Source organism: Oncorhynchus gorbuscha, unplaced genomic scaffold (genome assembly GCF_021184085.1).
Source record: "Oncorhynchus gorbuscha isolate QuinsamMale2020 ecotype Even-year unplaced genomic scaffold, OgorEven_v1.0 Un_scaffold_1616, whole genome shotgun sequence".
NCBI classification, from domain to species: domain Eukaryota; kingdom Metazoa; phylum Chordata; class Actinopteri; order Salmoniformes; family Salmonidae; genus Oncorhynchus; species Oncorhynchus gorbuscha.
This window is the reverse complement of record NW_025746344.1, coordinates 73,416-97,761: the sequence shown is the minus strand read 5'-3', so window position 1 is coordinate 97,761 and position 24,346 is coordinate 73,416. Positions and strand designations below refer to the sequence as shown.

At 42.5% G+C, this 24,346-nt stretch overlaps 1 protein-coding gene across 1 annotated transcript; it reads left to right on the top strand.

The window, feature by feature from the left end:
* The first annotated feature begins 3,590 nt into the window (after positions 1–3,590).
* On the top strand, positions 3,591–13,322 carry LOC124023373 (diencephalon/mesencephalon homeobox protein 1-A-like). The gene is made up of 5 exons (XM_046337899.1): positions 3,591–3,833; positions 6,583–6,748; positions 6,982–7,160; positions 10,546–10,978; positions 11,825–13,322. The coding sequence occupies exons 2-5, from the start codon at positions 6,595–6,597 to the stop codon at positions 12,262–12,264; spliced, it is 1,206 nt and encodes a 401-aa protein (XP_046193855.1). The 5' UTR covers positions 3,591–3,833; positions 6,583–6,594; the 3' UTR covers positions 12,265–13,322.
* Positions 13,323–24,346: the final 11,024 nt, after the last annotated feature.

Sequence of the window (24,346 nt, the reverse complement as noted above, 5' to 3'; positions counted from 1 at the left end):
TCATTGTCATGTTTATGAAATGGAGTATCATGACTGTTAAAGCAATCACGTCATCATAGATTTGGAGTCTCAAGACCCGAATAATGAACTGTGTCTTAATGCCAAATTGTGTCACTAAATCGACATTTTTAATCAAGAGGCCTGCATTCCATCAAAAGACCATACTTATGTTGCATAAAACCCACCATTGAAAATACTAGCGCTGCATAGATCATTGTTTTACGTCATCTAATGAAGGATTACAAATAAACAAGAACATTGGTAAGATATATTGAACACGGCTATCTGTTGCGCGTAATGCACTCCCGGGGTGCGCGATGGGTGATGCATAAATGACAGCGGTAAGTTGTTTCTGATAAATTAACTGTGTAAATATGTCACATGGCGTCCTGCCAACCTGCTCAATCCACCAGGCTACACCAACACGACTTATTCATTATCTACAACCATTTAATATACCTATAATTTTCCCTATTTGCGTCAGCGGTTCCCCAATTGTCTCTCATACCCTGTTATTACATGCTGATGTATTACATGAAATACATTTAATAAATGAAGATGTGAGAATTACACAACCTACAAAGAAAATACAACAGCAGCATATTCGCCTTGAGTATTGCGCACATGTTTGACTGGATTTCCCAAGAAAAGTCGTCATTGGCATTTCACATCAAGACTGGATAGTAAAAAACTCAGTCGTGAGAGTGCGTACGTTTTCTTTTCGTGCAGTGTTTGATCTAAGTCTAAACTTCTATGGATGAATATGGTCAAAGATCAAATTGAGTTTAAGATTTCACACCCTCCCTTCTCTTTCTCGCCTCTCTTGGAGAAATTCAACAAAATATGCAGGCGTTGGGCTACATTAGAAGGCTACATTTCGCTGCCCTTAATTCCAGCCTAAACGGGTTTTCTCCGGGAGAAGAAATCTTTTCTTAAAACCTTGAAGAAGAGAGGGGGCATTATTGTTTTAATCCTCTTACCAGCAGTCATTTTAAGACAGTTTTTTTAGAGGCTGAAATGGCGTCTTGTCTCCCCAATCCTAACCTAAATCCCTTGAGGCCGGGAGAGTTTCTAAAGGCAGTAGTACCCTGGCCTCTATTACCCATCTCTCCACCGCAGTGTCCTCAGCAAATGGCTCGACAAAGTCAAAAATAAAATTAAAATAATTTCATGAGTAAATCAACCTTTTAAAACAACCCAAAACCTGCATGCAAACCATTGTAATCAACGCGTTATTGAAGCCATTGGCACTTCTTGAGTGAACAAACATATATGAATTATTATAGCTATACTGCATGGGTTTGCAAAATGGGATAGTGGAATTTAGTCGATGTTCCATTTGAAAATATAAAGATATCGGCTACAAAGTGCTTAGTCCGAAATGCCAAATGTAGGCTATATTTTAATTAAGAAAATGAGACGGAAGGAAAGAAACACTTAGTCTATATTTCTGCTAAGGCTGTCAAACGATTAAAAATGTGATCGAGTTAATCGCAGGATTTGATTTCATTAATCATAATTGATCACACATGCAGAATTCGCTCAAAATGAGCTGTAATTTTAATATTTTTTTTATACAAAAAGCTTTACAATAATATTGATGTCTTGATTTTGTCCAAAGTAGACTAATGGTAAGCAGAATCAGGTAAATTGATGAAGCACACTTTCTTTGACCTCAATGTCAACTTGTTTTAACATGCAACGTTGTTTTTAGCTGTATAGATGCTGCATTTGGATTATTTTGAATGCTTTGAGACAATGCAATTAATTATGATTTTTTTTTAAAGAGCGCAATAATTTCACTCGAGTTAACTCCGATAGCCTTCATTTCTGCATATTAAATTATAGACTGAGCAACATGTGAGATTCCTTATTGCATGATTTCACCTCATTTTAACATTCTGTCATAAAGAGCACATGTTCAAAATAAAACACGTTTTCCAATCTCAAGAGGTTAAAAAACTTTTTTTTAAACTATGGTAAGTGCCTATTAAAGGCCCAGTACAGTCAATATTTTCATACGTGTTATATTATATTGTACAACAGCTGATGAAACTAACACTGTAAAAGTGTGAGAAAAAAATGTCTGTGTTATTTCCTGATAGTTGCTGGTTGAAATAAAATCTACATACACAGGACCTTCTAATCAGCAGGTATGCATGGGGGGAGTTTAGTCTTTGCATGGTGACATCACCAAGCTGTAAATTGGCTTAATAGACCAATAACAGAGAGAGTTCCAAACCCCTCTGCCAATAACAGCTTGTTTTCAGTTTTCCCATCTCCACTCAGACCACTCCCAGACGGTCCAAGCAAAATTCTTGCTTGAGAAATAGTTTTTAGTTAAAAAGAGCTAATTTGGTTTATTTTCATGGAAATCTATTACAATAAGGTGCTTAATTGTTACCCAGAAATGATTTTATATTGATATAAAAACGTCTGCATTGGGCCAAATAAAGTAACAGGGTTGACCATGTAAGGGTTGACATAACACAGTTGAAGATTTTATCTTAAATCAGCCATGAATCCCCTTGTGACAGGGGGAATGGAAGCTTGTTGTGTGCAAGCAAGGAGGGGCAATTGAATGCAAACTTAACAAAATATCACTTGTTTAAACATTTCTATAGGTAACAGAATTGACTAGTGCTCGACCCACTCAGTTTTCCACCACAAAACACTAGAAAATTGCCAAAAAAGAGTAGAGCCAGCTCACCTGCTTATGCATTATGATTTGGCTGTTAAATGTTTATTTTGATTTTTTTTTTTTAAGGAATAGTTTCATCATATTAAAACGAGACTACAGTTCAGGTAACAACCTTAAAATGAGGGAAAGTTGTCTTTTTTAACCTTAAAATTAAACAATTGACAAAGACCACCCAATCATATGAAATAAATCATATTCAGAAATAACTTTGACAAAGCAAAAAAATAACTAAGGCTTTACAATGATGGTGAAAACTTGGAGAACTATTGGGGTGAAGTGGGTTAAAAGCTTCCTGGAAGTCACAGAGGGTGCACGAAGTGACATGTCAAAATGCTGAGTTTTGACACTTTAGCTAGTCTTTATTCATATAAAAAAAATGTATGTATTGAAATCTCCACGTGGTCTATATTAAAAGGCACTTCATTGAATATAATAGGCTTTTAAAATTCCAATTTCTACTTAAAATATAAAAGGGGCGCAAAGGGCACGCATTTCGTGGAATGACCCATACAGCAATGGCCCTAAAAGTTAACAGGATGAAAATACTAATACTAACAATAACACCATTTGATCGTTTCGATATTTGCTAGAGTAAATATGACAATACCTTGCTAATGTCAGTATTTTGAATTAAGACTTAATTATCACAGATCCACGCAACCACATGTTTTTCTTCTTTATAATATTACGCTAACAGTCATGTCCAGACATGGATTCAGAAATGAAATCTAAATCAGTCATGGAGAAAGGCAGGAGTAGAAGAAACCTCTTTTGATTGGCACAGCAAAGAACCATTTGAAATCTTGCATGACCTCACCGGGCGCTCGAGTTCTTTAAAGACCTTACCTCGTGCGCGAGCCTGATATATGGCAGTACTCTGGATTCTTCCACACTCCGGAGAACGCCAGGAGAGCGAGAGCACCGCGCGCAGAAAACGGACTACTGTATTCCTGAAAGAAGACAGCGTTGAGGAGTTTGGACACTAGTTAAAAAAAATGAGTATACGGGACTAAACAGCACGGAATTGATAAGTAAACACACGAGGTGATACTTTGAAAGCTAATATTCCATTTGAAAACAGCCGGACATAGGCTACAACACTCAAAGACCCCAGGAGCGGCGTGTGCAAGAGGTAATAACTGTTAGAAGGGCATGCATCAGTAAAACATCAGGGATGGACCATGCTAGAAAAGTACCATTCTAAAGTGTGCCTGTCAAAATTGCTGAACAATTTAAACCTTGGAGCAAAATATTGTTGTAGTCTTATGAAAATGCATTTATTATAAGTGGAAGCACCTAAACTTAGCTAAAATGTCAACATTATTTTATGAAATGTTAATCTCATGCATAGTTTATTAAATTACCCATGTATATTAGCGTAGGTTTGGGCATAACTTGAATCAGGGGTGCATGCACATAGAAGAGTGTGTCGGTTTTACAGACATATCGGCGGCCCCTGGGCGACAGGCCTATTCAGTGTCTGGAGTAGAACATATACATCCACGGCAATTAGCATAATGAGGCTTAAATCAGATACCCAAGGCTAACTGACTCTCTCCACATGGAGATATTAATATTTAAACATCCTCAAACCAATTGTAAACCATGTGTAGGCTACAGGCAATGGCACTTATAGGAAGATGAACTGTCATATTCAGAAATTGACATTATTAATCACACACACGCGCCTTTCACGTGTCAGAACGGATGACAAATGAAATAGCCTAGCATTTGAAACCTATTTGCACCTACATTAGACGGGGTAGCCAACTGGAGATCAGCATATTTCACTGAAGAGCCCTCATACATCTCCCCGCCACAGCAAGCCTCCAGGCAGTGGGACGCGAGCAGCCAAAGATCGGGAGAAACGGCTCCCATTTAACTCAAATACTCTGAGAGATAGGTAAATATTTACCTATGCACATTCTGTCCCGGTCCAGGCCAATGTAAAGTGTTCCCTCGTGGCTGTCTGGCAAAGACTCTCTAGCGAATACAGAAAAACAGATTCCTTGACCCGTGGGCTATGACATATTCCAGTTTATTGTAACACATTTTATTGTAATTTTAAAGCATGTTTTATCAAATACATGACAGTATAGGCTGTATTTTAGGCCTATGATAATCCCTGTAAATGTGTCTGAAATGACCTTGTCATTACACTACTCTATTATTGGCACGGCAAAACATTTGTCCATTTATAATAGGTAGTTTATAGGCTTCCATCATAACTTATAAATCAAAATTTGCAGCCTTCAAACATTCAGATATGGTTAGATCTTGATAAATGCTCATGCTTCTGCATTTGGTGACAATATATGAAAGTGAAAATATGGATGATATCAGCTTATAAGCGTTCAATTACTATTATTATTATTATATGATTGAATTAAACTTTTATTACCAATTTTAATAATTTCACTTCGTACATTCTACATTTCTGCTTTATGAATGACAAGATGAAATGTTAACGTGATAGGGGTCTGACGCTATCATTTAGGCTACTGTATTTAGATTATTGTTGTGTTAGCCTACAGAGTCCCGCTGTCACCCTTAGGGCTTTCATTCCCAAGAGCATAACAAATAAAATACCGTAGGCTAATATATTATATTTTGGACATAGTGCAAGACTGCTAAATATAGCAAATAAATAGACCCGAAACAGGCAAATCCACCTATGAGGGGTTGAAATTATATTCAAACAAATATTATTGCTCGCCTACTTACAATTATTCTTCTTAAAATAACAACATTGCAGTCAGTATTGCAAACTATGAACGCAATATGCACGCACATGAAGCTTGTCTTAATAAATAATACAAATAATAACAAAAATAAACATGATTCGTCGTGGCTTGTTTTATGAGCAGTTTGCGATTAAATTCTCAACGCACTGACAATTTTTAGATTTAAATCGTAGTCTTGGATCATTTTATCGTAATCTGTGTGTGAATACAAATTAGCTAGGCTATTAAATGCGCTAATTTGCTACACATTATGGATATGACAATACGTCTGCAATTAATAGGACTCTTAATGAAAACATTATAGAATTTAATAATTTAGTCTGCTGGTCCCGCCAAGTTATTTGCTTTTGTGTGATTTTTCAGAGCAAAATCCCCGATTAATGTCTGATTATTGTGTAGTTTTCTGTTGACGTTTCGTTTGCGTTTTTAACTTCAGCTAGTGCTGTAGGGACTCTATATTTTGCCTATTTAGTAGGCCCACATCGCTTTGCTTTCAGGCACAACGTCAAGTGCGACATACAAATAATGAATATCAATATCAGCATTAATGTTGAGATAACACAGGAGAATAGGCTAATTATTTCATACAGCCCCTGGGGCTTTAGTGGGGGGGGGGGGGGGGGGGGGGGACTCTCTTGGGACAGGCTGGTTAAATAGCGAGCTTTGCGTGGGAACAGGGTTAGTGGAGGCTGGCTTGGCTTCTCAATGCCATTATATTATAATGTCTCACTCTCAGCTTTAATCTTTACAAATACAAAATCTTCACAGTTATAGCCATATAATAGCTGATGCAATATTGGATCATGACCAAATGCAGGTGCCCAATTCAAAGGTATTAGAAGTCAGCTGTTGATAGGCGAAATAGTTTTAATAAAATGTATGGAAATAGGAAATTAATATATAATTTAAAAAAAAGGTGGTAATAACTTAAGCCTACTTGATCTTTGAATTATCTATTAATCTACACCTACAGGCTATTAACAAGACTATAGCCTTGATCAATCCACACTGATGGTTTTAGGCTATAATTCAACAATAACAATACATTGTTTGACTTGTAGCTACATTTGACCTCAAAATTGTGTAATTACAAATGCCCCATAAACAACTTTTCCCACAATTTTTTTTTTTTTTAAGTTGACGGGAGCCATGCAGCACTACGGAGTGAATGGATATTCTCTCCACGCCATGAACTCGCTAAGCGCCATGTACAACCTCCACCAGCAGGCGGCGCAGCAGGCCCAGCACGCCCCTGACTACCGGCCGTCAGTGCACGCGCTCACCCTGGCAGAGAGGCTGGCTGGTAAGAACGGGTTGCACATTTTCTGAATATATTGCTTATATCTGTCCAAAAGTCAGAAATATTTGCAATACAATCAGGCTAATGCTATGTGATGGTCATGTCTGTTGCCTTGAAGTAGTCGAACTAAGTGTCTTACACAATAAATTGAAGCCCTTACTTAAATCCATATTCAGAGCCAGACTCTCAATTAAATTGGCCCTGTCTCTTTTCCTTCAACGGCTGCACATTTCAAGACATCATCCTCGAGGCCCGGTATGGCTCCCAGCACCGAAAGCAGCGACGCAGTCGCACAGCCTTCACTGCCCAGCAGCTGGAGGCCCTGGAAAAAACCTTCCAGAAGACCCACTACCCTGACGTGGTGATGCGTGAGCGCCTGGCCATGTGCACCAACCTGCCAGAGGCCCGTGTACAGGTGAGGATACTTACGGAGTCGAAAGAAAGGAAATATTTCACTATGTTCTCATCTTCTGGTGTGGAGCGAGTGGGAGTGAGGATGATAAAGGGCAATATTTACTTAATCCTCTTTAGGGCCCATACCAAAGATCTCCAATGATGTCGGTCTTGGGCAGATACATTTTTTTCTGGCCATGACTAGTGGATGTTTTTCAGTTCTGCAGACAGGAAGAGCAGCAATATATACTGGACAAAAATACAGTATAAACGCGAAATGTTGGTCTCATGTTCCATGAGCTGAAATAAAAGATTCCAGAATTTTTTTCATACTCACAAAAAGCTTATTTCTCTCAAATTGTGCACAAATTTGTGTACATCCCTGTTAGTGAGCATTTTTCCATTGCCAAGATAATCCATCCACCTGACAGGTGTGGCATATCAAGAAGCTGATTAAACAGCAAGATCATTACACAGGTGCACCTTGTGTTGAGGACAATAAAAGGCAACTCTAAAATGTGCAGTTTTTTCACAGTTTTGAGGGAGCGTTCAATTGGAATACTGACTGCAGGAATGTCCACCAGAGATGTTGCCAGATAATTTTATGTTAATTTCTCTACCAGAAGCCGGCCTCCAAAGACGTTTTAGAGAATTTGGCAGTACGTCCAACCGGCCTCACAACCGCAGACCACGTGTAACCACACGAGCTCAGGACCTCCACATCCGGCTTCTTTACCTTCAGGCCAACAGGACAGCTGATGAAACTGTGGGTTTGCACAACCAAAGAATTTCTGCACAAACTGTCAGAAACCGTCTCAGGGAAGCTCATCTGTGAGCTCATTGTCCTCACCAGAGTCTTGACCTGACTGCAGTTTGGTGTCGCAACCAACTTCAGTAGGCAAATGCTCACCTTCGATGGCCACTGGCATGCTAGAGAAGTGTGCTCTTCACGGATGAATCCCGGTTTCAACTGTACCGGGCAGATGGCAGACAGTGTGTATGGCGTCATGCTGGCAGTGTGATTATGGTATGGGCAGGAATAAGCTACGGACAATGAACTCAATTGCATTTTATCGATGGCAATTTGAATGCACAGAGATACCGTGACGAGATCCTGAGGTCCGCTGTCGTGCCATTAATCCGCCACCATCAACTCATGTTTTAGAATGATAATGCACAGCCCCATGTCTCAAGGATCTGTACACAATTCCTGGAAGCTGAAAATATCCCAGTTCTTCCATGGTCTGCATACTCACCAGAGATGTCAACCATTGAGCATGTTTGGGATGCTCTGGATCACCATGTATGACAGCATGCTCCAGTTTCCGCCAATATCCAGTAACTTCGCATAGCCATTGAAGAGGAGTGGGACAACCTTTCACAGGCCACAATCAACAGCCTGATCAACTCTATGCGAAGGAGATGTGTCGCACAGCATGAGGCAAATGGTGGCCACACCAGATACTGGTTTTCTGATCCACGCGCCTACCATTCTTTTAAGGCATTTTCCAGTCATGTGAAATTAGGCCCAATGAATGTATTTAAATTGACTGATTTCCCTATATGAACTGTAACTCAGTAAAATCATGTTGTGTTTATATTTTTGTTCAGTGTAGAAGTAAATGTGTTATTAGTTAAAATTATATTTGTAAGAATCAACAATATACACATGGGATGCATCAAAGATGTACAGTACCAGTCAAATGTTTGGACACACCTACTCATTCAAGGGTTTTTCTTTATTTTTACTATTTTCTACATTGTAGAATAATAGTCAAGATATCCTAACTATGAAATAACACACATGGAATCATGTAGTAGCAAAAAAATATTTTATATTTGAGATTCTTCAAGTAGCCACCCTTTGCCTTGATGACAACTTTGCACACTCTTGGCATTCTCTCAACCATTTTTATGAGGTAGTCACCTGGAATGCATTTCAATTAACAGGTGTGCCTTGTTAAAAGTTAATTTGTGGAATTTCTTTCCTTAATGCGTTTGAGCCAATCAGTTGTGTTGTGACAAGGTAGGGGTGGTATACAGAAGATATCCCTATTTGGTAAAAGACCAAGTCCATATTATGGCAAGAACAGCTCAAATAAGAAAAGAGAAACGACAGTCCATCATTACTTTAAGACATGAAGGTCAGTTAATACGGAAATGTCAAGAAATTAGAACATTTCTTCAAGTGCAGTCGCAAAAACCATCAAGCGCTATGATGAAACTGGCTCTCATGAGGACCGCCACAGGAAAGGAAGACTCAGAGTTACCTCTGCTGCAGAAGATAAGTTCATTAGAGTTAACTGCACCTCAGATTGCAGCCCAAATAAATGCTTCACAGAGATCAAGTAACAGACACATCAATTGTTAAGAGGAGACTGCATGAATCAGGCCTCAATGGTCCAATTGCTGCAAAGAAACCCCTATTAAAGGAAACCAATAATAAGAGACTTGCTTGGGCCAAGAAACACGAGCAATGGACATTTGACCGTTGGAAATCTGTCCTTTGGTCTGATGAGTCCAAGTTTGAGATTTTTGGTTCCAAGCGCGGTGTTTTTGAGACACAGAGTAGGTGAACGGATGATCTCTGCATGTGTAGATCCCACCGTGAAGCATGGAGGAGGAGGTGTGATGGTGCTTTGCTGGTGACACTGTCAGTTATTTAATTAATTAGAATTCAAGGCACACTTAACTAGCATTGCTACCACAGCATTTTGCAGCGATACACCATCACATCTGGTTTGCACTTAGTCCCACTATCATTTGTTTTTCAACAGTACAATGACCCAACACACCTCTATGTAAGGGCTATTTGACCAAGAAGGAGAGTGATGTAGTGCTGCATCAGATGACCTGGCCTCCACATTCATCCGACCTCAACCTAATTGAGATGGTTTGGGATGAGTTGGACCACAGAGTGAAGGAAAAGCAGCCAACAAGTGCTTAGCATATGTGGGAACTCCTTGAAGACTGTTGTAAAAGCATTCCAGGTGAAGCTGGTTGAGAAAATGCCAAGAGTTTGCAACGCTATCATCAAGGCAAAGGGTGGCTACTTTGAAGAATCTCAAATATAAAATATTTGTATTTGTTTAACACTTTTTTTGGTTGCTACATTATTCCATATGTGTTATTTAATAGTTTTGAGGTTTTTCACCATTAATCTACAATGTAGAAAATAGTTTAAAAAATAAAGAAAACCCCTTGAATGGGTAGGTGTGTCCAAACTTTTGACTTGTACTGTATATAAAATCAAAATGACCAATATTGACATTGTCAAAAGCCTGGTCTATGATAGAGAATTACAGTTTCCGTAGCAATACATTTCAGCCAAAAGATCATCTGAGATTGAAAAGTAATGACACATTGTGTTATTACTGTAAAACAACTCAAATCCTTCCTCTCATCAGGTGTGGTTCAAAAATCGCCGCGCCAAGTTCCGGAAGAAGCAGCGCAGCCTGCAGAAGGAGCAGCTCCAGAAACAGAAGGAGGCCAACGGAGAGGGGGGTGACAAGGAGGATGTCAAGACCAAAGACACCTCCACCGCAAGTGTGCCCTCCACCCAGAGCTCTCCACCTCCCTCCTCCTCCACTTCCTCCTCCCTCTTGGAGTCAATGCAGCCCCAGCCTGCAGAGATGAACGTGGAGGTGAACGTCACCTCCCCGGAGCCCTCAGACAGCGAGTCGGCCGCCGAAGACAACGGCGAGGGAGAGGAAGAGCTGAGGAGGGAGAGGCTGCAGGAGGAAACGCAGCAGCAGCTTCAGGGGGAGATGCAGCAGAGGGATGCAGGGCTGCAGCCGGGAGGCGGCTCTCCATCCTGCAAACGCCTCAGCCCCACACCAGGTGTGAACTCTTCTATCCCAGTCACAGATATTGGGCCAAAATAGAGACTGTGAGCCAGCTTACAAAACGGAATTGTCTTTTAATAGTCTTTGCATCAAATACTAAACATAAACAATACATAAACAGTGTTGGTTATTTATGCAAGAAGGCCCAAAGGGGTGTGGAAAATTGGCCATTTTAAACTGGGTGGTTCAAGCCCTAAATGCTGATTGGCTGACAGGTGTAGTATATCAGACCATATACCACGAGTATGACAAAGCATTTATTTTATTTTTACTGCTCTAATTACATTGGTAACCAGTTTATAATAGCAACAAGGCACCTTTGGGATTTGTGATATATGGCCAATATACTACGGCTAATGGCTGCATCCAGGCACTCCGTGTTGCGTTGTGCATAAAGAACAGCCCTTAGCCGTGGTATATTGGCCATATACCACAGCACCTCTGGCCTTATTGCTTAAGTATACTAATATAATAATAATATATGCCATTTAGCAGACGCTTTTATCCAAAGCGACTTACAGTCATGTGTGCATACATTCTACGTATGGGTGGTCCCGGGGATCGAACCCACTACCCTGGCGTTACAAGCGCCATGCTCTACCAACTGAGCTACAGAAGGACCACCCATATACCACAAGTAAGAGCTGTTCTTTATGCACAACGCAAAGCGGAGTGCCTGGATTCAATCCTTAGCTATGGTATATAGGCCATATTCCACGAACCCCGAGATGCTGAAATGCTGTTTCAGTCAAATCAGCAACCAGGACCCAAACTATCCAGTTTACAATTGTCTTTTGACCTAACTAAAACCAAAATCTTCTTCTCCCTCTCTCATCATCAGACTCTCCCCTGGGCTCTCCCTCCCTCCCTTCTTCCAGTGGTGGCATGGGCAGCAGTGGTCTGTCCCAGGGCTCCTACGCCTCGTCCCCCCTCAGCCTCTTCCGCCTGCAGGAGCAGTTCCGCCAGCACATGGCCGCCACCAACAACATGGTCCACTACCCCTCCTTCGACATGGGTACCCCCTCCTCCCTGCCCTACCTAGGCATGAACGTCAACATGCCCTCCCCCCTGAGCTCCCTGCCCTGCCAATCCTACTACCAGTCCATGTCCCAGGCATCCCTGTCCCAGGCCCAGCAGGTGTGGAACAGCCCCCTGGCAGGTCTCCAGGCTCCTCCGGGCAGCATGCCCAGCCTCAACAGCAAGACCACCAGCATCGAGAATCTGCGTCTGAGGGCCAAGCAGCACGCAGCCTCCCTGGGCCTGGACACACTACCCAACTGACCTGACCCCCCCCCCCAGGGCAGGGCCGGGCAGCTATCAAGGACGCAGCCAGACATTACGACCCCTTCTACTGACATCTTCACTGACTGGACATTATAGACACTGCATCAGTTTTGGACACTGGGACTGGACATTAGATCAATACACTACTGGACATTGCTTATTTGACCCCCCCGCAGGTTAGATGCATAGACCCAGTCCAATCGCACTACTGCTACCCATCAAACCATGTGGATCAGAGAACTCAAAGCTACACTCCTATATCACAAAGCCGTCATCTCATACCGGGGCAAATGCATGGCGGTTAACAGTATCTGATGATCTCAACACTAGAGCTGGGGAGAGTGACAGTAATATTAAAGATGAGCTTTGCATGCATCCCGAGACAAGGATTACAACTGCACACAGATTGAACCAAGATTCCAGCCTCAGATCAAACCCATTCAAAGATTTACAACAGCACAGACTGGCCCTACACATCCCACAATGCCCTGCACCTGGCAGATGGACAGCACTTCCTGTTAAAGAGCTACATCCCACCTGCAAGAATTTATTCCACATTGTACTGTAAATATTCCTCCTGGTTTGTTCCCATCCCATCTGCTTGGTTAGGGAGTATAAATCGGTGTCTCCTTTTGTGTCGAGGACTTAAACAGGAAACATTCAAGCTATTTTTGAATTGTTCCATTGTGGCTTTATGCAAAGGACCTACAGTAGAATGAGCCAATACCTGCTGGGGTAAAGATTATAGTCTACGGTGGGAACAGAGCGACGTTCAAATATGAATCTGTTTAATCTAGCTACGTTATGTTCGCCTGGGTACCAGGTTGTTTCTGCATGTGCGTTTAAGAGCGCCACATCTTTACGGAGTCAAGACGGTGACAAAAAAAAATATACGGTGTTATCGACTTAAGCAGAAACACACTGGCACCCAGGCCAATGCTGTATGTATTTTATCATTGTAGTGCCCAGACATGTAATTTCTCAATTGTTTACTTAAAATGTGAGTAATTTATCTGTTAAAATGAAAGGGAATAAACCACATGTATGAAGATCGATTGGTGAATGAGATGATTATTTTAGACGATAATTCAAATCATGCAATATAATTTATGAATAATTATGTTGTGAACGTCACAGGCAAGAGACAATTTGCATGTTTACATGTGTAAGCCTTTTTTTAAATATATTTTTTTATTCGTGTTTTGGAAACTATACTGAACAAAAATATAAACGCAACATGGAACAATTGTAAAGATTTTGCTGAGTTACAGTTCCTATAAGGAAATAAGTCCATTTAAATTATTTTATTAGGCCCTAATCTATGGATTTCACATGGCTGGGCAGGGGGGCAGCCATGGGTGGGGAGGGCATTGGCCCACCCACTGGGGAGACAGGCCCAGCCAATCAGAATGAGTTCTTCCCCACAAAAGGGCTTTATTACAAACAGAAATACTCTTCAGCACCCCGCCCTCCCCCTTCTGACGATCCCACAGTTGAAGAATCGGGATGTGGATGTCCCAGGCTGCGGTCGTGGTCTGCGATTGTGAGGCCAGTTGGACATTCGGCCACATTTTTTTAAAACGATGAGGCGGCTTATGGTACAGAAACGAACATTCAATTATCTGGAAACAGCTCGTGGACTTTCCTGCAGTCAGCATGCCTTTTGCCTACTCCCTCAAAACTTGAGACATCTGTGGCATTGTGTTGCATGACAAAACTGCACATTTTAGAGTGGCCTTTTATTGTCCACGGCACAAGGTGCACCTGTGTAATGACCATGAGGTTTAATCAGCTTCTTGATATTCCACACCTGTCAGGTGGAAGGGATTATCTTGAGATAAAATGCTTATTAACAGGGATGTAAACTAATTTGTGGACAACATTTGGGAGAAATAAGCTTTTTGTGCATATGGAACATTTCTGGGATCTTTAATTTCAATTCATGAAACATGGGACCAACACTTTTTGCGTTTATATTACATGCATTTTGCGTTTATATTTTTGTGTAGTTTGCCATTTAGGGCTACTGTACTTACCAGAGCTTTGGGAACATGGGTGGCTATCTGGTGGAGCAGCTAGGTCAGTGGCTCACCAGACTACCAGAACAACTCCTGAACCATGGAGGATCACACAGCAGGAGGCTTCACCCACCTCCCACCACCCTGCAGTGTGAAATCACTATCACAGCAGGGAACCTGGCCTACAGAAAAACAAACAAACACACACATGAACATACTAAAACACTGGCATGCGCATGCTCCTACAGATGTGTGCACACACACAGAGTCTTACAAAAATGTATTTCTAAACGTTTTAAAAACGTAGGAATTGTTTCCATCACCCAACACCTATGTACAGAGCACTGAAGTCCCCGTTTAAGGACATTCATGTCAAACAGTACACACACAAAGTCTAATATAACTAACCTTTTGGGGACACACAATTCAGTCCCATTCAAAATCCAATTTTCCCTAACCCTAAACCATTAACAGCTAAACCTAACCCTAGCTCCTAACCATGAACCCATTTCAAACCCTAAGACTAAATCTAACATTAACCCCTAGAAATAGCATTTGACCCTGTGGGAACTAACAAAATGTCTAATATGTTTTGTTTGTTTACTTCTGGTCCCCACATGTATAGTTAAACACACACACACACACACACACACACACACACACACACACACACACACACACACACACACACACACACACACACACACACACACACACACACACACACACACACACACACACACACACACACACACACACACACACACACACACACACACACCCTGCCACTTGTTCACCGAATGCAGAGTAACTAATCCTAAATGAAATGACTGAAGCACAGTGTCAGGCTCTAAAGAGTCCCCAATCCCCCACTCCCCTTCTTGGTCCTGTCATCCGAGGTTCGGCTACACCGAAACAGAATGCTTTGCCATAATAAGATTAACTTGGGTTGGGATATCGATGGATTAAGTAAGAATAGAATAAGATGAAATAGAACTGAAAAGGTTCCTAGAGTCAGCAAAGTTCAGACACCTGTTTTCTCTGGTCCCTCTATCTTCCTTTCTGTCTCTCACTCCCTCAACAAACCATACAATCAGAAATCGCTATCCACTTTTAACTGAAGGCTATCAAGTTAGTGTACAAAATAATTATTTGAAGGAAAAAAACAATGTCCTAGCTATGTCATTAAAAATCATTTGTTGACATTTTAAAAAATCCCGGCATAGAAATATTGGGTTTATTAAAAGATGTTCAAGCCTGCATGATTATGTTGTCAACCAATGGGGTTTGTTGTGCATGTACACAACTTTGTATATTGCGAGTTGTGTGCAAAATGGTTCATGCGAATGCTGTGTGTGTGTGTACACACACTTGTTTGTGTGCATGCACACTTTTGCGTGTGTGTGTGTGAGAGACCATGTATGTGTGTCTACGGCGCTGCTAAGCCACTGAAGGAAGGTTTCCAGGAGCTCTTTGATGTGTATCTGGGCAATGCGCTATTAGAGGGATTTTCATCGTTGACAGCTCGGAGAATGTGTGGAGGAATTGCGATGCCAGCGGGCTAAGATAATGCTGGAAACAGGATTAGGATCATATTCTGGCAGCGCCTGTCACTTCATCAATGGGCTAAGGTTCCCTGGGTGACAGCCCTCCTCTGCCCAGCTAAAACCTTTAGTAGGCCCATGAAGGGGGTGAAAGAGAGGGGAAAAAAACAATGATTGAATGAATGGCGCACTATGATATTGGGTGTGCTCAGGCTGTGCTGGGGCATTGTGTTGGGAGGTCTAGAGGCGTGCATACGGAGGGATGGGTTCGAAAGGGGATGAGGGGAAGGAGGAGGGGTGCTGGGTGAATGACTACGGTCTCTTTGGGAAGTTACACACGCCCACTGGCTGTGCACAGTGAGGGTTGTTACACTGACGCTACCGGACAGGGAGGAGGCGGGCATGGTGGTGTCCCCACAAAGAGGAACAGCATCGGGTGAAGAGCAGCGTCCTGAGAACCTGGTCTTGTCGTAGAACATTATTCCCTTGTGTCGAGCTGTAAAGAACTGTACGTTTCACATTTCAAGTCTGTTTTAACTCTGCGACTGACCGCATTTGACGTTGCAAAGTTGTCATTATTCACGTTGATGTCCAAGTGCCCTGCAGTAGGTTTTGCAGGTGTATAGCCGTGTTGCTCGAATAGATACTATTCAAAATTACACCATGTAGGATGACGGCGTATTCATGAAATATTATCTCAAGTCAATCAGGCATGTAACACAAACAAAAGGTGTTGAACGAGGAATTGCTTCATACATGTCTGCGCTCTATTGCAGTCTGAATGACCCAGTGATCTCTCCAGTAAAATCGTTGATGTTTGGTCGACTCAGGAAAGTAAGAAGTGTTAGATTACACGGGCTGAGTTAATAACTCGGCGACAGCAGGTGGTTTGTGTTTCTTCTACTCAACTACGTGGTTTACTTGATGGGTTGTGCTACTGCATCTGACTAGAGTACATAGAAGACAATGACATAAATAGTTAATGTATGACTTTATTATTCATGTGAATGGACCCACAGCCATGACCACAGGATTACTCCGCCGACTTCTCCTTGTTCACCGCTGAGAATCTGAGAAACGTCACCATGACATGGGGTCAAAGGTTAGCGACACTCCATTCACCACCACCCACACTCCCTCCGCCAGGACTGGGTCTATATTTGCATTGAGCTCTTTGCCAATTAACCTCTCTCTATAATGTGATAGTGTTATACAAGGAGAACCATCCAAATCCACACCCCTTTCGTTATGACACAATCACACAAATGACTTTCGCATTCATCTGGGGTCATTATACATGCCTTAGTCACTCCTCAGCTAACACATGTTGGGGAAAAGTTATATTTCAAATAACCAAAGGAGAACCTTAAGGGAGCAGGACGGGAAAGTCCTTTGCTAGCTTGGTTAGGCTCTGACGCTGACTCTCAGCACAGCTCACAAGGCAAACTTAATTGATTTGCCTCCCGACTTCCTAACAAGCTCGGGTTGATAGTCAACGTTTTATCCAACGGTTCCAAAGGGGAGACGCGTCTTTTGTCAAAATCATTACTTCAAGAACCATGCAGGGTTAAGGTTTAGGGATGGCCATTTTAAATCATTTCACAGTTCCAGGAGCCCTGCGGTTCCCACACTGGGACGCGCCCCGTAGAGTGGCCGACGGGGGACGGGGACGGGGGACGGGGGGGCTGAGTGAAAAAGTAGCTTACCCACATTTTTTCGTCAGAGTACTTGAACACAAGGGCCGCAATGGAAACAGAATATCGCATTTATTTATATGTGAACAGTGCACAACAATGCCCAACTTATCATAACCATTAGAGATAACAAATCTTAATTGCCCCATACACAGTTGAAGTCGGAGGTTTACATACACTTAGGTTGGCGTCATTAAAACTTGTTTGTCAACCACTCCACAAATTTCTTGTTAACAAACTATAGTTTTGGCAAGTCGGTTAGGACATCAACTTTGTGCATGACACAAGTCATTTTTCCAACAATTGTTTACAGACAAATTAATTCACTGTATCACAATTCCAGTGGGTCAGAAGTTTACATACACTAAGTTGACTGCCTTTAAACAGCTTGGAAAATTCCAGAAAATTATGTCATGGTTTTAGAAGCTTCTGATTGACTCAAGTTATGTCAATTAGCCTATTGGAGGTGTACCTGTGGATGTATTTCAAGGCCTACCTTCAAACTCAGTGCCTCTTTGCTTGACATCATGGGAAAATCAAAAGAAATTAGTCAAGACCTCAGGAAAAACATTGTAGACTTCCACAAGTCTGGTTCATCCTTGGGAGCAATTTCCAAATACCTGAGGGTACCACGATCACCTGTACAAACAATAGTACGCAAGTATAAACACCATGAGACCACGCAGCTGTCATACTGCTCAGGAAGGAGACACGTTCTGTCTCCTAGAAATGAAGGTACTTGTGCAAAAAGTGCAAATCAATCCCAGAAGAACAGCAAAGGACCTTGTGACAATGCTGAAGTAAACAGGAACAAAAGTATCTATATTTACATTTACATTTAAGTCATTTAGCAGACGCTCTTATCCAGAGCGACTTACAAATTATCCACAGTAAAACGGGTGGCAGCATCATGTTGTGAGGGTGCTTTGCTGTAGGAGGCATGAGGAAGGAAAATTATGTGGATATATTGAAGTAAAATCTCAAGACAGTCAGGAAGTTAAATCTTGGTTGCAAATGAGTCTTCCAAATGGACAATGACCCCAAGCATACTTCCAAAGTTGTGGCAAAATGGCTAAAATTCATATTGAAACTATTATCAATTGGTTTTATTGAACACAATCATTAAAAAAAGGCAGCAACCTCTGCTTGCCGAAGCCTTATAATAGGAATCAAAAGGACAATGTAAAGGTAGGTTAAGTAACTAAACATGAACTGAAATCAAGTGTCCACTTTTTTTATTGACTAAATATATAAGTGCCATTTGAAAATCATTCATTGAAACTGTAATGAGCTGTTAGCTGCTCGGGCTCTGGCAGGGTCAAGGTGCTTTGCAGTGGCAAAAGATGTCAGAGATTGGGGCTGCTTGTCCCACTCCAATAACGTTTATGCTTGATAAGCATATGATTCCTAATGAAGCTAGTTGTGCTGTGAAAAGGAGAACTTGATATTGCATAGTTTGCATTACACATGAGTTTCATCAGTTTGATCAAAACACTTCCAAACCTCGCTGCGTTTTGGCTGCCATGCTGATAGTGCCTACTTCCCGCTATACACCTAAAACAGCTGAAAATACCCATAATATTGCATGGAAAATATATTTCAAAAGAGGTGTAGATGGTACAATAATTCTCTACTAAACTAGATAATAATTCTCTACTACTACACTTGCTTGTTTTGTCACAAACTAAAATTTGCCAAACTATTCTAAATTTAGCAACCAAGAAATGGCGGAACGATTTCTGCAAAGTGAACCACTAAATAAAGAAGTTGGAGTGGGTTAACTATCACAATACATCTCAATATAACACATTTTTTATTTTGACAAGAGTTATGAAATAAAATCACACAAATAAAAAAATAATTGATCTCTGGTTATGGATGGTTTTAAAAAAACAATTATTTATTTTACCCCCTTTTCTGAGGCAAGATCGTAACTACTAACAACTGGATACCACGAAATTGGGCTCGGGAGATACGAAGGTCGAATGCCATGCGTCCTCCGAAACACAACCCAACCAAGCTGCTTCTTCACACAGCGCGCATCCAACCCGGAAGCCAGCCGCACCAATGTGTCGGAGGAAACATCGTGCACCTGGCGACCTGGTTAGCGTGCACTGCAACCGGCCCACCACAGGAGTTGCTAGTGCGCGATGAGACAAGGATCTCTCTACCGGCCAAACCCTCCCTAACCCGGACGACGCTAGGCCAATTGTGTGTGGCCCCACGGACCTCCCGGTCGCGGCTGGCTGCGAACCCAGTCTCTGGTGGCACAGCTAGGACTGCGATGCAGTGCCCTAGACCACTGCACCACCCAGGAGGCCTCTGGTTATGGATGGCTTTGAAGTCCGAATGAGTACTCAAGCACTCAATTAAACATGTCCATTCCTATTAAGGTTAGGTTGTAACCCCTTTGTGGTTACAGGGATAGTTTTGGATTTGACCATTTTTATGTATCTGCGTCCAGTGTGAAGGAAGTTAGGAGGTAGTTTCGCGAGCCAATGCCAACTCGTCTTAGCGCAAAGATTGGTCTACAGGAACAGATAGCATGATAGTTAGTTAGTAACAGTAACTAAATGCTAACACTAGTTAACAACTTCCTTCAAACTGCACGCAGATACATAAAAATGGTATCCGCAAGTTTATCTAACTTTGGGGAAGCCAAAATCCCAAAATATCCCTAGGTCAGGGTATGGGCTGCTACTAATTCCCCAATAGAGCATCACCAAGACCAGGGAAACTGATCCTAGATCAGCTACTAGGCCAACTCCCCAAGACTCCCTCCACCAGCGGCATATAGTAACTCCCAGGTCTGCTCACCCGTGTGAAACAATACTTTCACAATACAGCGTAAGGAGTTTGATTGTTGGCCGACAAGTTCCTATAATTCCTGGAATTACAGACTTGCATGCAAATGCTAAATCCTTCTCTCTTTCTTCTGAAAAGTGGATGAGACGGCCTGTAGCTGCAGGCTTCGCTAGCGGCTCCCCAGCTTTGTGCAGCCGAGACGCTCTCCTTTCTCCCCCTGACTTGGGTGCTAATCCTGACACGCACTGTCTGCATTTTTGACTGTACGTGTTTAAGCGCATTTGCAGTGCATTTATCTCCCCAATGTAAACCAATTTGGCTATAAGGGCCGTGGGCCAAGCGAGCCGCCAGAGGGAAGAAAGAGGGAAAAAAAATAACTCAACCTAGTAGATGTACAAGAGGGGAAAGAGATGGTGAGGTAGTGAGAAGAGAGGGATGGAGAGAGGGAAAGGAGGGAGAGGAAAGGGGAGGTGATGAACGCCTGAAAGCAGCAGAAAAAGGGAAGCGGAACCATCTCCAAAAAAAACAGAAAAAAAACAGTGTCCCTTGTCCAGAGGGTAAGCTTTTCAAAGTTGGGATAGCGGCTCTTAAAGCCGCTAGAACCTGGATCACGGAATTGTTGAGTCACAGAATTGGAGGAAATCATTCAGAGCTCTTGGCTAATCCCGTCATAGAGAAATTGGTGAGCATATACCTCAGACATCCCAGCCCCCATGCAAGAAGCACTGTGAGTGGGCTGGTGTAAAAGAAAAAGGGCCCTGCACGCTACTCCATGTACACCTGTATGAGCTGTCTGGTAATCTCCCATTCCTCTCCTCCCTCCATCTCTCCACATGCTGGCTCTTCCTATTGGGGAGTAATGGCAGATGAAATGGACCAAAGTCCTGAAAGCTGCCAATCTCACTCCATCCAATATCCCTTTGGAAGTGGCTTTCAGGTCTCAGAGGCAGAACTCGTGACTTTGATCATCTGGAAGGCAAGAGTCGTGTTGTGACAGACATTACTACCTGAGAGTCTACGGCACTATAACGACCAAGGGGCTCCTTGGTCCCTGAAATGGCACATTAAGACAGAATCATCCTAGTTTAGTTGGGGCAATATCATATTGTTATTTGTTTGCACCCGAGCGGGGTGTGAATGGGTTGGGATGGCTTTTAAAGTACCTGATCTCATAGCCTGAGATTTCTGTAAATGAGGTGTTTGGACTTCCTACCAATGAGCTGGAACATAAAAAGGTCCCTGCTAGAGGCACTGGTAGAGGTTCACTGTTAGATGGCCTGTTATGTTCTGTCTTCTTGGTCTGGAGCCAGGTAAATCTGCAGTCGAGTGTTGAGCTCCAACTCTGAAAACTCCTCAGGAGTACGGCGTCCATATTAGTGAAGCCTCGGTCTCAGCACAACTTCTTGCAATCTAATGCTGCGTTTAGACGAGGAACGCAAAAACAGTCATACCAGTCGGCATAGCGGGACAAGAAAGCAAGCCAGCACGACCCTATGCGTTGCTACAGTGATTTCAGAAAACAAGTGCAAATCAAACATCTGGTAGAAAACAACGCCACAGCAGACGGCAAAAGTTGAAATATTGGATAGTCCCGTCTACCGTGGTGGCCGACGACATTCACCGCCAGCCTCAACGGCATTTACCGTCGCGCTCTCATTGAAAACAATGACATCCGGTTTGAGTCTTCCCTGTACCATCTAAACGTAGAATTAGCTCCGCTGAGATTGAAAATAAAGTTGTGCTGAAACTGAGGCGGTCCTAATATAGTCTTACTAGAACACAAGTCAGAACTACAATCAGCTAACGTTATTGAACAATGACATCCTGATTACAGTTTGAAATCAAAGCATGTTATATGTATACAGGGCTCATTTGTGAAAGAGGCCTTGGCCTCAAGCATGACTCTTAAAATAAAAGGTTAAATAAAATAGGGAGAACACTTTTAATGCTGTGTTAGCGAACGACAAAGAGTGAGAGAGCAAGAACGTGTGTGTGTCACACCTTTACTGTAGGGATTTGCGTTCTTCTGAAGAGACCGGAGGACCCCCCCCCCCCCCGCATCTTACTGCTTAATGCTCCCTGACTGAATGAAACATCCAGAATGTCTCTGACACAGATAACACTAATAACCCTACCTCTCAATCTACACTCTCCTCCTCGCCTGCCTAATGTGTCTACCTCAGTCTAACAGATATGATTTCATATTCAATAATGGAACAACAAAGAGAATAGGAATGCACCACGATGGAAAACAAAATGCATTGTCCCCTAATGGCCTCCCATCCCAGGAGAGTTTGAAAAAAATGTAAATTTATGTAAAAACGAAAACACATATTTACAATATTACTTGGGGGGGGGGGGGGGGGGGGTAATCACAATACGCGTCGGCCGCAGCGAGCTGGCCATGCCAATGGAAACGCCATGTGTCATTAGGTCCCCCTTATCTATTGCTGCGCTAAAGATATGTCCTGTTATTGAGGCGGTGGAGTAATCACTCACAGGGAAAATGATCTGTGCTACTCATCTGTGGCACCAAGATGGAGAGAGGAGAGAAAGAGGGTAAGAATTGAGAGAGGACGGACTATGAGGGAAAGAGCAGGCCAACTATGGCAAGGGGTAAAGGGGAGAGAAATAAAAAGGGAATATAGGAGGGGGGAAGGGGGGAAGCCACGGTGGAAAGTGAGAGAGGTAAAAGTAGGAGGGCTGTGGCAGAAAGGGGCAAGAGAGAAAGAGGTAGAGGTGAAGCAAAACAGAGTAAGAGAGAGGGCAGCAGAACTCTAGAAGGGCCAAACAGAGAGGTGTGGTAGCACAAATACAGATGGAGGAAAAAGCAAAGATCGGAAGAAGAGGTACAGGCAACTGCCGAAAATAAAGGAAACACGCCTCCCGAGCGGCGCAGTGGTCTAAGGCCCTGCATCGAAGTGCTAGCTGTGCCACTAGAATCCAGGCTCTGTCGCAGGCAGCTGCGACCGGGGGACCCATGGGGCGTCCGGGTGTTGCAGCGATGGGACAGGACTGTAACTACCAAATGGATACAATGAAATTGGGGAGAAAAAAGGGGTATACAATTTGAAATATTAAAAAATATATACAAATAATAAAGGAAACCAATGGGGAGTGTCTTGATAGGGCGTTGAGCCTCCAAATCCTCCAGAATAGCTTCAATGCGCCTTGGAATAGATTCTACAAGTGTCTGTAACTCTACTGGAGGGATGCAACACCATTCTTCTATGAGAAATTCCATAATTTGATGTTTTGGTGATGGTGGTTGAAAACCCTCAGGCACCCCTCCAGAATCTCCCATAAGTGTTCAATTGGACCTGGTGACAGACAGACTTATACCCCCCATGCTCCTTTGAGACCCCTCTTTCAAAGTCACTGAGATGGGCATTTTTACACATGACCCTAAGCATGGGGCGGCAGGGTAAGCCTAGTGGTTAGAGCGTTGGACTAGTAAACGGAAGGTTGACAGTTCAAAACCCCCAGGCTGACAAGGTACAAATTTGTCGTTCTGCCCCTGAACAGGCAGTTAACCCACTGTTCCTAGGCAGTCATTGAAAATAAGAATTTGCTCTTAACAGACTTGCCTGGTTAAATAAATAAAATGAATGAGTTGTTTTAGTTGCTTAATTAAGTTATGAACCAAACCTGTTTGGCAGCACCTGCTTACAATATACTTGGTATCGCTCATTTACTCAAGTATTTCCTTTATTTTGGCAGCTACCTGTATATACAGTAAACGCCATTTTCTCATTAGACATGTCCAATTCGATTGTCTGAGTAACCGAGACAGACTGCATCGTCATTTTCCAGAGTGTCTGATGTTAGCAAGATGCCAGCTACACAACTTCCACCCCTTAATGTTGTTGTGCCTGTTCATGCTACATTGGCTGAGATATTAAAGGAACCAGAATGTTAGTGATTGACTGGAGGAGAGTGGCAGAGGCTGTTACTATTGTCCTGGTTCAGTCGCACAGCCCACTAAATGGACAAGATCGATGGTATTGGATGAATAAAT

Bases quoted from the DNA above. Each gene is read 5' to 3' on its own strand.
- LOC124023373 (XM_046337899.1), top strand. From the start codon at position 6,595: ATGCAGCACTACGGAGTGAATGGATATTCTCTCCACGCCATGAACTCG. The intron at 6,749-6,981 runs GTAAGAACGGGT...GCACATTTCAAG, and splicing joins CCTGGCAGAGAGGCTGGCTG to ACATCATCCTCGAGGCCCGG. The intron at 7,161-10,545 runs GTGAGGATACTT...TCCTCTCATCAG, and splicing joins TGCCAGAGGCCCGTGTACAG to GTGTGGTTCAAAAATCGCCG.